This window comes from Linepithema humile, chromosome 1, assembly GCF_040581485.1.
Source record: "Linepithema humile isolate Giens D197 chromosome 1, Lhum_UNIL_v1.0, whole genome shotgun sequence".
NCBI classification, from domain to species: Eukaryota; Metazoa; Arthropoda; class Insecta; order Hymenoptera; family Formicidae; genus Linepithema; species Linepithema humile.
Window position 1 is genome coordinate 41,169,282 of NC_090128.1, and position 15,070 is coordinate 41,184,351.

A 15,070-nucleotide genomic window follows, 5' to 3' on the forward strand; every position below is an offset into this window, starting at 1 on the left:
TCGGAGCACACCGACACCGTTGTTTCGGGTGCCGTTGTACGCCGATTACGGTACTGGTACCTCATCAGCGAGCTGTCGCGGGGCGGAAGGACGCAATTTCCAAAAGATGTCCCCCGCCCTCTAACCAACGACCCGCGATCGTAATGATCTGCAAGTCTGCGGGACGCCCAGCCAAATCGCCGTTCACGACGTTTTGACCACTCTTTCATTAGCAGGGATATGTCACGAACCTCTCAGTAGCGGCCGATTGGCCGTCCCGTGTCGGCGACGACGATAAGCTTTAAGTAGGTCAGCTGCCGCGGTGTCTGATCGCCCGGCACGGGCCGCCCTTTCGCGTCGTACGTTGCATAACTCGTCACGCGCGACTTCACCAAATATAACCGCGTAAAAAACTACGACTTGACGGACATAATGCGGTGTTATCCGCTTTCAATGAACAATGCACTTGACTAACGCACTCGTTCGACGCAGCCAGTGCCCTCTGTCACGATGCGCGCTCAATTCGAAATGGCTGTCGCGTTCTCGTCGCACGCGATGCGATAAAAACATACGAACCGTGCTTAACCCTTTGCTCGACGAATTAGAGCTAAATTAAATGCGGTTATGTAACGAGAAACAAATGCCTTTGCCTTTCAAATTCTTTTTCTCGCTTACTGTAGCTACATACTTCGAATGTCCAAAAATCCAAAAAATATATAAATACACATATGAAAGAAAAGCCTCGTTTCAGGTTTCCCAAGTAAACGTAGGAATTATTTTATTAAGCATTAAAATCTGGACTTACTGAGAATATGCCGGTGCTCGTCTGCGCCATCGACAAATTGACAAATTGTCTTTAATTACAAACATCCGCGATAATCTGTGTGTTCCGTCAACCATCCGTCATTTTAATCGATACGTTCGACAAAAATTTGCATTTATCATGCACTTTTAATGAGTAAAATACGCGATTAATTATGAAGCATTTATACTCTGCGTGCCAACAGTGTTGCGATATGGGACCGGTTGTATGCGCATGTGCGACAATACGGCGTCAGTACAGTGTCTCATACAAATTAAACAAGGCACCGTTACCCCGCTACATTAAAAATATTTCTAAATTTTTTGAAATTGATTGAAATTTTTTACTTCTTGGTTTTTTAGCTGCTGGCTCCGTAGATTCCATGCTTGTAAATAAATAAATCTTACCTTATTTGTAGTCACCAGACCTTCTCATGTCAAAACGTCCCGCCATACGGTCAACACATAACATATAACGGCACTGGATCTCCATCACTGCACATGCGCAGAGCCGCACATGCGCATACAACCGGTCCCATATCGCAACACTGCGTGCCAAGCCAATGTTCATGAAAAAGTGTCATGGCGGCTAGAAAAACCACTTTTTGCGCGCGCAAATTCAAAATAGATTCATTCTTTGTTATTGCAACATAATACATTCTATTCCAAATGAGATAATAATAATATTAAGCATTTGACAGAAAAAGAGAAAATACAAAAAATACATTTACAAACTTTTTAGTACTGAAATTTACACATTAAAAATGATTAGAATATCACAATGGAAATCAGACGTTTTCTATACAATCTTTAACAAACTAACTGATTATTTTATACTTCCAATATTGTTTATAAAAATATATAGAGTGCGAAAAAATTAGAATGCCTGCATATACATATATAGAATTGCTAATAAATCCTTAGATATTTAAATTTTTAATTCAGAAAAAGAAATTGAAATAAAAAATACGGAATTTGATCGCATAGTAAATAAGCACGTACAATTTATATTTAGCACATTTAATTTTAATATAATAAAAGTATAAAAATTTCAACATTTACCTTATATTGATATATAAAATATATATTATTTCAAAATTATGTAACAAAATAATATAAATTTTGTTTAATTGTTTTATCATAAAAATATCGGAATATTTAGTAAATCTTACACAATCTAATTCAATTAGTGACATAGGTTTCTGTTTTATATTTCTTTTTATCTTATTTCTAGACATTTGTTTGTACTGCATTTCAGTTCTTTTTTTTGTTAGTTTCTTTGCTTAACATCAGCGAAAAGAGAACGCAATATCAACAGTCATGAATTTTTGTAGTACCTTCATATATTTGAAAAATTTTTGCATCGCGCATGAGTTTTTCCACTGAATATTCAGAATTGTAACCAGCACCACCATAAATCTAAAAAAAATTATTTCATACAAAAAATTGCAGGAATAGATATGTAACTCAATCTTTAAAAAAGAAAGTTCTTTTATATAAATCATTGTATTTTATATAAAACAATTTATATAAAACATTGTATTGTACTCACCTGTACAGCGTCTGTAGCACATTTATTAGCTATATCAGCAGTATAACATTTCGCAACACTAGCAAGTAATGTAGAATTCGGTAATCCTTTGTCAATAGCCCAGGCTGCTTTCATCCATGCCGTTCTGGAGGTTTCAATGCCAACAACCATATCAGCCAGTTTAAAGGCTACCGCTTGATGTTCCGATATTGGTTTATTAAATGCTTTGCGTTCTAACGCGTATTTCGTTGCTTCGTCCAAAGCTCTCTGAGCTAAACCAACAGCTGCTGCTGCAAACTATAATACAAATCAAAAGATATTTATAATGAACACAAATTTTATATTGAATTCATTCAATATTTATCATTATGGATGGAAATGTACCCCAGGTCGTGTTCTGTCAAAAGTCTTCATAGCTATCTTGAATCCTTGTCCCTCTCCAAGCAATACGTTTTCTTCGGGAACACGAACATCTTCAAATGTTATCATTCATGTATCACTTGCTCTTTGTCCCATATTCAACTCCTTAAGAGACACAGAAAGATAATTAATAGATTAGTAAAAATTTGATTTAATACTATTCTATCGCAGTTAATTAAATAAAATAGCAAAAAAACTGAGTATTACTTTACGACCAGGAGTTAAACCATCGCTTTCACGATCTACAATAAACCTGTAAAAGCCTTATTAACTGGAGCATTTAGATCTGGATTTGTTCTCGCCAAAACAAAATACCTATATAACAAGATTGTTATATCAAAAGCGTAGAAGATTATCTCTAGAGTTAATATCACATATTAAAGCACATTTTCATACCAGTTAGCATACCACCATTTGTAGTCCACATCTTTGTGCCATTAATTATCCACTCTTTTCCCTTCTTCTCAGCTTTAGTCTTAAGACCTGCTACATCGGATCCTGCACCAGGTTCAGTAAAACAAAACGCCTGTAAATAATATCATTTACAATATATTTTTATAAAATAACACAAATAAATTTATCTTTAAAATTACCGTAACAAGTGGTTAATCTTGAAGTCTTCTAAGAAATTTATTTTACTGTTCCTTGGTCCCAGCTACAAGGAGTGGAGTTTTCTAAATAAAAGAGTATTATTATGTATACATTTAAAAATAAAAGATTCATATTCTCAAATATTAGAAATTAATGTTTCAAAATTCTCACATTAATATTTCAAATTTTGAGTTTATCAAAAATTTTACCACTTAATTCTTACGACTTTAACTACAATAGAATAGTAAATAGTATTGTGCAACAAAACTTACTCCAAGGGTTGTGCCTTCAATTGCAGTTGATATTCCTGTACAACCATAAGTTAATTCTTCTGCAACCAAGCAGCTATCAAAAATACTACTTTCCAGACCACCTGTCATAAATTATTATAATTTGAATATTTTAAATATAATTTTTGTAACAGTATTCTGTATTTCCATTTATACATTTGGGATATGTGTAACCAAATATATAACATAAACATGTAATATATGTCTCTTTGTATACATACCACAATGTTGCGGAATATGTTTATTCAGAAGACCAATATTCCAAGTCTTTTTAACCAGATCCCATGGATATTTTCCAGTTTTATCATATTCTGCTGCCGCTGGAATAATTTCTTCTCTAGTAAATTTTCGTGCTAGATCTTGCATTTCTTTTTGTGTATCAGATAATTCTAAAACAATCCAAGAAAAACAGAATAATTGTACTTTAAAATCAAATAATATATTCAATTGTTACATACTGATAAAAAGATGTTTTTATACTAAAATTATATCCTTGAGCTGACTCAGCAGCTGCTGAAAATGGTCGCACTATATTTTGGCATATTCTTGAATTAAATACCTAAAAATTAATATCATATGTTTAATTACATAAATAATTTACTCGACAAATTTTATATTATAATCGTATATTAATCGTATATTATATTAATCGTATTTGTCACAGTGTGTTTTATCTGTCATATCTGTCTTTTCTACTTGTCCATAAAATATATAATATTAGAGATAAATTGAAAAACAAACTAATTTCAATAAAGTAAGTAAATCTTTAATAATTGTTGTTATTAAATTTTAAATGATTGTTATATTTTGTAACTTACTTTCTTGAGCATCATATTGATGGTATTCTATTTTGTACAATGCAAAGTACTTATGGTTATACTCGATTGCAACTGTTTTTGCAAGACACTGTCAAAGCAAAAGTACTAATGCAACTCTTGATAGCGAATATATAAAAGATAAATTTTCTAATCGATAGAATGCTTAAAAAAGTTAAAGTACAAAGTTTAGTGAGAATAGAAATAACTTATTATTAGTAAAGTCTAATTTAAAGAGAGAGATTTATGTTCAAGGAAAACTAACAAATTTTTTATTAATTAAGTAGTAAAGTAAAAAATTAACAATATTAAACAATATGTAACTAAATTTTTGATAAATATTTCTCACAACACACTTTATACTTGAGCCGCTCAGAAGCCAAAGTAATTAACTCCACTTTTTGCTATTTTTTTTTTATTTTAGTACCAAAGCACATAATCATTTATCTAAATATACCCTAAATAATTTCACTGACAAATATTTACTACATCATTTAAAAATAGTTGATAAAGAGACATAGCATAATAATTTTGACAAAAATCCATTTAATTATTCTTATCAGTTTAACAAGATAGATAATGCAAGACAATAACTGAAATGGCCTAAGTATAAGTAATATGACAATAATCTAACAATAAGACCATTCTAATTCTTGTAAGTAATGTGACAATAATCTGAAAAAATTCTAATAGCAATGCAATTTTTATTATATCTTTTTCAGATATGCAAAATGATATACAGATATATTCAGATATACAACTCAGATCATCTTAATTTTAATCTTAAATTGGCCAAGAAATTCTTCATTAAATTTAAAGTTGTAAGTTGTGAGACACTGTACGCGAACGTAGTTGCATGTAGAGTGATAAGTCACAAAAATAATTGCTACAACTAATAAGTTGCGACAATTAAGTTGCAATAAATTGCATGAAAAATTATATAGTTTGAAACTGACTTTATGCAAAAGCTTATGCATAATATCAGAAAATCTGTTCACTTAGAGGAAAAAAAAGAAAAATTTTTAAAAGCAAACGCGCGAACGAAAAACGCGAAGAGCAAGAGAGAGAGAGAGAAAAATAGCGATGGAACGGGCGCGGTGAGAAAATTGTTTTCCTTTTTTCCGAACGGCACAATCTTTAATAAACACGATCAAGAAATACTATGTACAATTATTTACAGATACTTACAATATTTTCAGAGTTTTGGTTTCGCGAACAACGGATTACCGAGCGGCGAGCAATCGATCTCTCGAATTGCAATTGCGCTTTTCCGTGAGCAACGGATCAATTGCGCCAGAGATCGCGAAGGCTGCGACAAGAATTTGCATTCCACGAGCAACGGAAAAGCAAAAGGAGTCAGCATACACCTTTCCGATACGAAACTGCCAAGTTAATCACAAAATCTAAAGATAACTGCGATACGTGAACGCGTTTCAGACTTTCTGAAAGGTGCTCCTTTCTCGCACTGCTTTTATTGTAGCTTGCTCTTCTAGAAGGTCTTAAACCGTTTGAGAAGCTTACGAATTTTCTGGCAGTTTTTGTTTAATTTTATGTTGATTTCTAAAACCTCCTAGGAGGGCATTAATTGTTGTTATAGCGATTTGCGCGGCGAACTTGTATTGCGGGTCATTTTCCGCTGACCGCTAAGTGACTGCTAGCAACTGTGCACCAATGGCGTTGACTCACCGAACGCGGCAATTTTAATCGTGCTTATCACTCTGCTTAGCTTAAACAGACACCTTATATATGATATTTTTTCTTATATTTGTGATATCACTAGAAGTACATATCTTTGCGCAGCTGTTATGTCACTGGCTATATATAATACAATATCATCTCTGAGCTCATCTCGTAAAGAACTGATAGAAAAATATGATCATTTATTATCTATTTATTATCTATTTTGCTATTATCTATTATTTATTCATAACATTTAGCAGTACGCTTGTACAAAAAAAATATCTGTTAATGTTTCGTTAACTCACAAGATGCCAAGATGTTTAATCATAATACATATTCAAGTATAATATAAGCAAATTAAAATTGAATAAAATTGTCTTTTAAAAAATTTATAATGCTACTTATATCAAAATTTATTACCAAGGAAATAAATTTTTGTCTTCGATATTGTATTTTATTTTTTGCAAAAAAATCTTTTAAAGTTTACGTAAAAACGAAGATTTTGTTTTTAAAACTGCGTTCGTAATAAACATTTTGTTTTTCATTATCTATGAAAGTTATTAAGATATTGTCCATCTTCAAATTTTATTTTCTGTAGAATCCATATATATATTTTTAATCATATTTATTTATATACATATTATCAAACCCAGAAAAAATTTTTCTTTTTTTTTCCTCTGAGTGATCAGATTTTCTGATATTATAATTATATAAGATCTTCATGTTAAACATATCATATATAATTTTCGCAATGCAACTGAAAGACATCTTCAACTAACTTCATCGCCTAATCAGTTATATATATATCGCATATTTCCAAATTTAACACAACAGTTATGTTGTATAACAACAGTTTTCACAAAAAATTCTATCGTCTAGTATTCTTTTATAAAAAGCTATTCGATACAACAGATGACGAAGATTCAAGGCAGATGAAGGGCAAATAGAGAGGAAGGTCAAACAGAGAGTGTGAAACAAAAAAGACCGCCAAGCAAAAAAAGAGAAGTAGGTTAGTAGACAGGCGGAAAAAATGAGAACAAGGGGGACGACGTTAGAGTGAAGTTTAGAGAGATAAAAGGAGTAGAAAAAGAAAGGGGGTGTTTTGCAAGCAGCGCATTAGCGACAACAAAAGCCCTAAAAGCGTAAGTGAGAATCATTGACTTACCCGTGACATCATCGACGGCTACGTCGGTGATCAAGCCGATATTCTAACATACATATGTATCCATTGCTGCAGCTGTTGTTGCTGCTGCACTTGATGCAGGCTTTGTTGTTGAGATCCTGTCAAGGGCAGGTTGCCGGCGCTTGTAGCGGCATTCTCTGTCAGGACCACCGTCGGCACCATGATGAAGGAAAAAGGTGACGACGTGAACGATTCCGCGTAAGGGCTCGTTGTCGTTGCGATGCCGGTGTGTTGTTGAGGATCGTCGCGGGCTCTTCCACACTCTGCCTCATCTTCGTAGCCATTCGGTTCTCGTGTATTCCAGTGGATGAATAGACAGTCAGACAGAGGTACCTGCTTTTCTCCCCCTTGTGCACGTCACGCGCTGAGCACACGCACTTTTCCTGGGAAAAACACCTACATTCTTTTACGTGCCCCTTTTCAATGTCTTTCTCCCATGTTATCTTTCTCTCACTCTACTCTCGCTCATACACACATTCGTACACACATTCTCTCTCTCCTCTCTATTTCTTCGCGACTCCGTCCCGCAGTAGCGAGCACTCCGTTCTCCAACCTCTTTCTTTCTCCATCTCTCATGAGCGCATTCAATGTCTCGCTCGCGCTTTCCCTCTTGTGCGTATTCCAACGTTCACCCTCTCACTTTTACCGCCGTGTATATCTTTTCCCGTCTGGCGATCGCGCACACACTCACCGAGCTATCTCTTCCGCTGTCTATTTTCACTACTCGCGCCAACATGACGGACAATAATTAGCTTTGTCCTATGATTAAAGTCGACCTTATAAACACATTTATGCAAATCTGACAGAACGATGAGGATTCCAAGATACGCTTGTGTGACGGATGATTGTGATATGGGGATATCGTGATAAACCAATAATGATATGTGAATATGATAATAATCAAGCGTAGCATGCGTCAGTGTAATTTACATCTTACAGATCATCAGCAAGGCGACGTAAGAGCTACCTAGCGTTATGCGTATATGATAGTGGATAACGAAAGGGAAAACATAATTACGAGCATAATCTCGCAAACGCCGGCATTCACTTTCTCGCTCGCTGTAGCATGTCACTCTCGGCGTTGTCGTTGATGTTGTTTAACAGACAGAAGCTACCGAACGTTGCTCACAAGATGAAAATTAAGATACAGGGAACGAGTACACATTGCCTCGATCGGAGCACACCGGCACCGTTGTTTCGGGTGCCGTTGTACGCCGATTACGGTACTGATACCACGTTAGTGAGATGTCGCGGGGCGAAAAGACGCAATTTTCAAAAGATGTCCCCCGCCCTTTAACCCGCAACCGCAATGATCTGCAAGTTTGCGGGACGTCCAGCCAAATCGCCGTTCGCGACGTTTTGACCACTTTTTCATTCAAAGAGATATGTCACAAACCTCTCAGTAGCGACCGATTGGCTGTCCCATATCGGCGATGACGATAAGCTTTAAGTAGGTCAGCTGCTGCAATGTAATCTCCCGGCGCGGGCTGCCGTTTGCGTCGTATGTTGCATAACTCGTCACGTGCGACTTCATCAAATATAACCGCGTAAAAAACTGCAACTTAATGGACATAATACGGTGTGTAATCTGTTTTCAATGTACAATGCACTTGACTAACGTACTCGTTCGGCGTAGACTGCATCCTCTGTAGCGAAAATCCGCGCTCAATTCGAAATGACTGTCGCGTTCTCGTTGCCTATACACGCGATGTGATGAAAATATACGGACCGTTACTTAACCCTTTGACCGTCAAATTAGAGCTAAGTTAAATGAGGTTATGTAATGACAAACATATCATTGCCTTTCAAATCTTTTTTCTCGCTCACTGTAACTATATATTTAAAATGTCTAAAAATTGCATATACAAATATACATATGATAGAAAAGCTTCGTTTCAAATCTTTCAAATAAACGTAATTATTTAATTAAACATTAAAATCTGTACTTACCGAGAATGTGCCGGTACTCGTCCGCGCCATCAACAAATTGACAAATTGTCTTTAATTACAAACATCTGCGATCATCTATGTTCCGACAAACATCTGTCGCTTTAATCGATACACGCGATCAAAAATTGTATTTATTATGCACTTTTAACGAGTAAAACATGCGATTAGTTGCAGAGCATTTATGCTCTACGTTGCTCTGCATGCCAGTCCATGGAAAAATGCCATGGCGGCCAGAAAAACTGCTTTGTGCGCGTGCAAATTTGCACATTAAAAAGGGATTTGAATATCACAATGAAAATCAGATGTTTTCTATACAGTGTTCAATAAGCTACAATAACTGACAATTTTATATTTGTAATATTATTTATAAAAATATATAGTGCGAAAAAATTAGAATGCCTGTATATATATTCACATAGAATTGCTAACAAATATTTAGATATTCAAATTTTCAATTTAGAAAAAGAAAATAAAATAAAAAATATGAATTTTGATTGCATAGTAAAAAATGAATTACACATGATGACGAAAATATTAACATTCTATAAATTATTCATATATGTATATTTTTTCATAATTTATACAGGCACATACAATTCATATTTAGCACGTTTATTTTTAATATAATAAAAATATAAAAATTTCAACATTCACCTTATATTGATATATAAAATATGTATAGTATTTCAAAATTTTATCACAAAATAACATAAATTCTGTTCAATTATTTTATCATAAAAAGTATTAAAATATTTAGTAAATTTTATACAATCTAATTCGGTTAGTGACACAAGTTACAATTTTATATTTCTATTTATCTTATTTCTATTTATCTTATTTAGACATTTGTTTGTGCAACATTTTAATTCTTTTTTTTTGTTAGGTTAGGTTAAGTTAGGTTAGGTTGTTAGTTTCTTTGCTTAGCATCAGCGAAAAGATAACGCGATATTATCAGTCGTTGAATTTGCGCAGTACCTTCATATATTTGAAAAATTTTTGCATCACGCATGAGTTTTTCCACTGGATATTCAGAATTGTAACCAGCACCACCATAAATCTAAAAAAAAAGAACTATTACATGCAAGAAATTCCAGGAATAGGATATGTACTCAATTTTTAATAAATTATTAAGTTCTTCTACATAAATTATTGTAATTTACTTACCTGTACAGCGTCTGTAGCACATTTATTAGCTACATCAGCACCATAACATTTCGCAATACTAGCAAGTAATGTAGAATTCGGTAATCCTTTATCAGTAGCCCAGGCTGCTTTCATCCATGCCGTTCTGGAGGTGTCAACGCCAACAGCCATATCAGCCAACATAAAAGCTACTGCTTGATGTTCCGCTATTGGTTTATCAAATGTTTTGCGTTCCAACGCGTATTTCGTTGCTTCATCCAAAGCTCTCTGAGCTAAACCAACGGCTGCTGAAGCGACCTATGTAAATAAAAAGATATGTTTATGCAAATTTTATGTTAAATTCATTCAATGTTTATCATTATGAATGGAAATGTACCCCAGGTCGTGTTCTGTCAAAAGTCTTCATAGCTATCTTGAATCCTTGTCCTTCTCCAAGCAATACATTTTCTTCGGGAACACGAACATCTTCAAATGTTATCATTCGTGTATCACTTGCTCTTTGTCCCATATTCAATTCCTTAAAAGACACAGAAAGATAATTAATAGGTTATTAAAAATTTGACTTAATACTATTCTATCGCAGTTAACTAAATAAAATAGCAAAAAGCAGAGTATTACTTTACGACCAGGAGTTAAACCATCGCTTTCACGTTCTACAATAAAACCTGTGAAAGCCTTATTAGCTGGAGCATTTGGATCTGGATTTGTTCTCGCCAAAACAAAATACCTGTATAACAAGATTGTTATGTCAAAAATGTAGAAGATTATGTCTAGAAGTTGATGTCACATATTAAAGCACACTATCATACCAGTTAGCAACACCACCATTTGTAATCCACATCTTTGTGCCATTAATTACCCACTCTTTTCCTTTCTTCTCAGCTTTAGTCTTAACACCTGCTACATCGGATCCTGCACCAGGTTCAGTAACACAATACGCCTGTAAATAATATCATTTACAATATATTTTTATAAAATAACACAAATAAATTTATCTTCAAAATTACCGTAACAAGTGGTTCATCTTGAAGTCTTCCAAAAAATTTTTTTTGCTGTTCCTTGGTCCCAGCTACAAGGAGTGGAGTTTGCTAAATTAAAGGATAATATTATGTATACATTTAGAAGTAAAAGATTCATATTCTCAAATTCTCAATATTAGAAATTAATGTTTCAAAATTTTCATATTAATTAATATTTTCAAATTTTTAGTTTATCAAAAATTTTGCCACTTAATTCTTACAACTTTAACTACAATAGAATAGTAAAATAGTATTATGGAACAAAACTTACTCCAAGGCTTGTGCCTTCAATTGCAGTTCCTATTCCTGTACAACCATAAGCTAATTCTTCTCCTACCAAGCAGCCATCAAAAATACTACTTTCCAGACCACCTGACATAAATTATTGTGATTTGAATATTTGAAGTATAATTTTTATTAACAGTTCTGTATTTCTATTTATACATTTAAGATATCTGCAACCAAATATGTAACATAAACATGTAATATATGTCTCTTTGTATACATACCACAATGTTGCGGAATATGTTTATTCAGAAGACCAATATTCCAAGCCTTTTTAATCAGATCCCATGGATATTTTCCAGTTTTATCATGTTCTGCTGCGACTGGAATAATTTCTTCTCTAGTGAATTTTCGTGCTAGATCTTGCATTTCTTTTTGTGTATCAGATAATTCTAAAACAATCCAAGAAAAACAGAATAATTGTACTTTAAAATCAAATAATATGTTCAATTGTTACATACTGATAAAAATATGTTTTTTATACCGAAATTATATCCTTGAGCTGACTCAGCAGCTGCTGAAAATGGTCGCACTATATTTTGGCATATTCTTGGATTAAATACCTAAAAATTAATATCATATATTTAATTACATAAACAATTTATTCGACAAATTTTATAATAATAATCGTATTTGTCACAGTATGTTTTATCTATCATATTTTTTTCTGCTTGTCCATAAAATATACTATTAGAAAAATATTGAAAAATAGACTAACATAATTTCAATAAGGTAAGCAAATCTTTAATAGTTGTTGTTATTAAATTTTAAATAATTGTTATATTTTGTAACTTACTTTTTTGAGCATCATGTTAATGGTATCCTGTTTTCCACAGTGCACAGTACTTATGGTTATACTCGACAACTGTTTCTGCACTGTCAGATGATATGAAAAATTGATGATAATGCAACTCTTGATAACAAGTAATAAACTTTTTAATTTATTTAACGCGTATAAGAGCAAAGTACAAAGTTCAGTAAGAATAAAAATAACTTATTAAAGGCTAATTCAAAAAGACAAATATTAAAGCAAAATTGACAAATTTTTCGTTGTGTTAAAGTAATAAATTAACGATATTAACTAATATATAACTAAATTTTTGATAAATATTTCTCACAATACTCTTTATACTTAAAGCCGAGAGCACAAGCTTTTACATAAAGCATAACGCATAAGCATAAGGAAATTGATTGGTCTATATATAAGCATAAGCAAATGCATAAGGAAATGGACCAATCAATTTCCTTATGCTTATGCGTTATGCTTTATGCAAAAGTCTGTGCTCCGGCCATATGTCTGTGCTCCGGCCATAAGCCTGATGAACAACGTGCTTCTTGGGCGGTATTCATAGTCCGTTCTTATATTCAAGATCGTCTTAAGCACGAACTTATATTCGCTCTCTTTGTCAGACACAATCTATGTGTGACGAAGAGAGCGAATATAAGTCCGTGCTTAAGACAATCTTAAATATAAGAACGGACTATGAATACCGACCCTTGCGTATTGTTTCTTGCTCTCTGACTGTCGGATTTTTAAGGCTCATCTACAATGTGCTCTTTGCTTCCTGTTTTATGCTTTTTGTCTGTTATCTTTTTGCCTCTTTGAGCACTGTTTTACCGATAATCATGTTTCTTGTCACGTGTTTCTTGTTTCTTACGAAGTTCGTCAACTTTTATCTCGAGCGACAGAAAATAAAGAAACATCGTATGACAACAATGGTATCGGATATTTATTTATTTTATTTAATCATAGGGCTTGTTCGTTTTAGCTACACTGGGGCTGCTCTGGGTCTGCTCTACACAGGATAATACAGGACAGATAAATAGTTTGTCCTGTATTATCTTGTTTAGAGCAGACCCAGAGCTGCCCCAGTGCAGCTAAAACGAACAAGCCCAATATTCATAGTTCATACATTAATAGCGTTTTCTAGCGTTTTCGATTATACAGGATTTGAACGACCCAGGGTTGGTTAATGACGTCATTGCAACCTCTCCACCAATGAAAGACTTGCATTTATAGTAAAATAGTGATTGATCAACCCTGGGTCGTTCAAATCCTGTATAATCGAAAACGCTATTCGATTATACAGGATTTGAACGACCCAAGATTGGTTAATGACGTCATTGCAACCTCTCCACCAATGAAAGACTTGCATTTATAGTAAAATAGTGATTGATCAACCCTAGATCGTTCAAACCCCATTTATTCGAAAACGCTATAAAATTATCTTAAAATATTACCTTAAACATCATTAGTCAATAAGAGTGCTGTTGAATATTGATCTATGACTAATCAATGTAAAATAACATTTTTCTTTGGAAATTTAGAAGAAACAAATTGTACATGACAATGTTTCACAGTTCCATATGACAAAAGTACAAGAAACAAACAACAAAAAGCAGAAGACACAATACAAGACGCAAAGAGCACATTGTAGATGAGCCTTTAGCCTGTAATCAGACGATGCAACTTGTTGCAGCAATTCACAAGCGATCTAGTAAATTACTAGAGATGCTGTGTGCTGTATGGTGCATTTCTAGTAGTTTACTAGATCATTTGCGAGTTGCTGCAAGAAGTTGCATCGTCTGATGTAGGCTTTTGCTTTCTATAGGTTTGTTCGCGTCGCATGCTCCAATATGCTCCAATATGCTCCAATTTATAGTATTACGATATATATGTCTATGGTTTAACAGATGAGAAAGCGAGTAAACAAAGGGCCTGTTCGTTTTAGTTGCACTGGGGCAGCTCTGGGTTTGCTCTAAACAAGATAATACAGGACAAACTATTTATCTGTCCTGTATTATCCTGTGTAGAGCAGACCCAGAGCAGCCCCAGTGTAGCTAAAACGAACAAGCCCAAAGTTGTACTATTTGAATTCGGTAGCTACTGTCGACAACAAATAGCGTGCTGGGTTTCTTTTCTCGTCCTTTTATTTCTGCGGAGCAGCAGGTGCCGAGAAAAAGCACACTTTTTGCGTAACTTGCTAAACCAAAACTGAACTACTAACTACTAACTTTTCCGCCGTCAAGCAGCTGCAAGAAATTAACATCTCTCCTTTCAAAACCGCGCTTGATAATAAAGCGGTGTGAGTAAAGTCGTGTGTACCATTTTGTGGAAATTCATTAAACATTCAGAATCTTGGGTTTATTTTTAATAGTTCTTCAGTTTTTGATAGATAAAACAAATAATTCTGGTTATGAGAAGAAAATAAATTCAGACTTAAGAAAAACTAAGATACCAGGTTTATGTTTTAGATTTTCTTATGAGAATTAATAATTTTTTTATCAAATTTTAAAAATTATTAAATTATCACAAGCGTTATTCACTTCGGCACACGTATTGGTTTTATTATACGGGACTTATTGATCAATTAAACAAATAA

General features: G+C 33.8%; 3 protein-coding genes across 3 annotated transcripts in view; all 3 read right to left on the bottom strand.

Annotated features, from left to right (window-relative positions):
* Nucleotides 1–719, bottom strand: part of LOC136996968 (AT-rich binding protein-like) — a 59,286-nt gene extending 58,567 nt beyond the window's left edge. The window contains exon 1 of the mRNA XM_067346985.1: nucleotides 231–719. The gene's annotated coding sequence lies outside the window, so the exon portion shown is untranslated. The remainder of the gene's footprint in view (nucleotides 1–230) is intronic.
* A 1,065-nt stretch (nucleotides 720–1,784) lies between these two features.
* Nucleotides 1,785–5,596, bottom strand: LOC105675871 (medium-chain specific acyl-CoA dehydrogenase, mitochondrial-like). The gene is given in 12 exon segments (XM_067346983.1): nucleotides 1,785–2,199; nucleotides 2,333–2,608; nucleotides 2,696–2,836; nucleotides 2,939–2,985; nucleotides 2,988–3,046; nucleotides 3,128–3,137; nucleotides 3,140–3,257; nucleotides 3,325–3,405; nucleotides 3,595–3,695; nucleotides 3,834–4,001; nucleotides 4,093–4,171; nucleotides 4,431–5,596. Coding segments are annotated over 12 exon segments (1,203 nt in total). The 5' UTR covers nucleotides 4,446–5,596; the 3' UTR covers nucleotides 1,785–2,091.
* A 4,420-nt stretch (nucleotides 5,597–10,016) lies between these two features.
* Mcad (Medium-chain acyl-CoA dehydrogenase) lies at nucleotides 10,017–12,810 on the bottom strand. Its single transcript, XM_012373345.2, has 10 exons — nucleotides 12,484–12,810; nucleotides 12,172–12,250; nucleotides 11,912–12,079; nucleotides 11,674–11,774; nucleotides 11,391–11,471; nucleotides 11,193–11,323; nucleotides 11,002–11,110; nucleotides 10,760–10,900; nucleotides 10,405–10,680; nucleotides 10,017–10,297 (listed from the first exon to the last, which is right to left on the bottom strand). The coding sequence occupies exons 1-10, from the start codon at nucleotides 12,496–12,498 to the stop codon at nucleotides 10,148–10,150; spliced, it is 1,251 nt and encodes a 416-aa protein (XP_012228768.1). The 5' UTR covers nucleotides 12,499–12,810; the 3' UTR covers nucleotides 10,017–10,147.
* Between the last annotated feature and the right edge of the window lie 2,260 nt (nucleotides 12,811–15,070).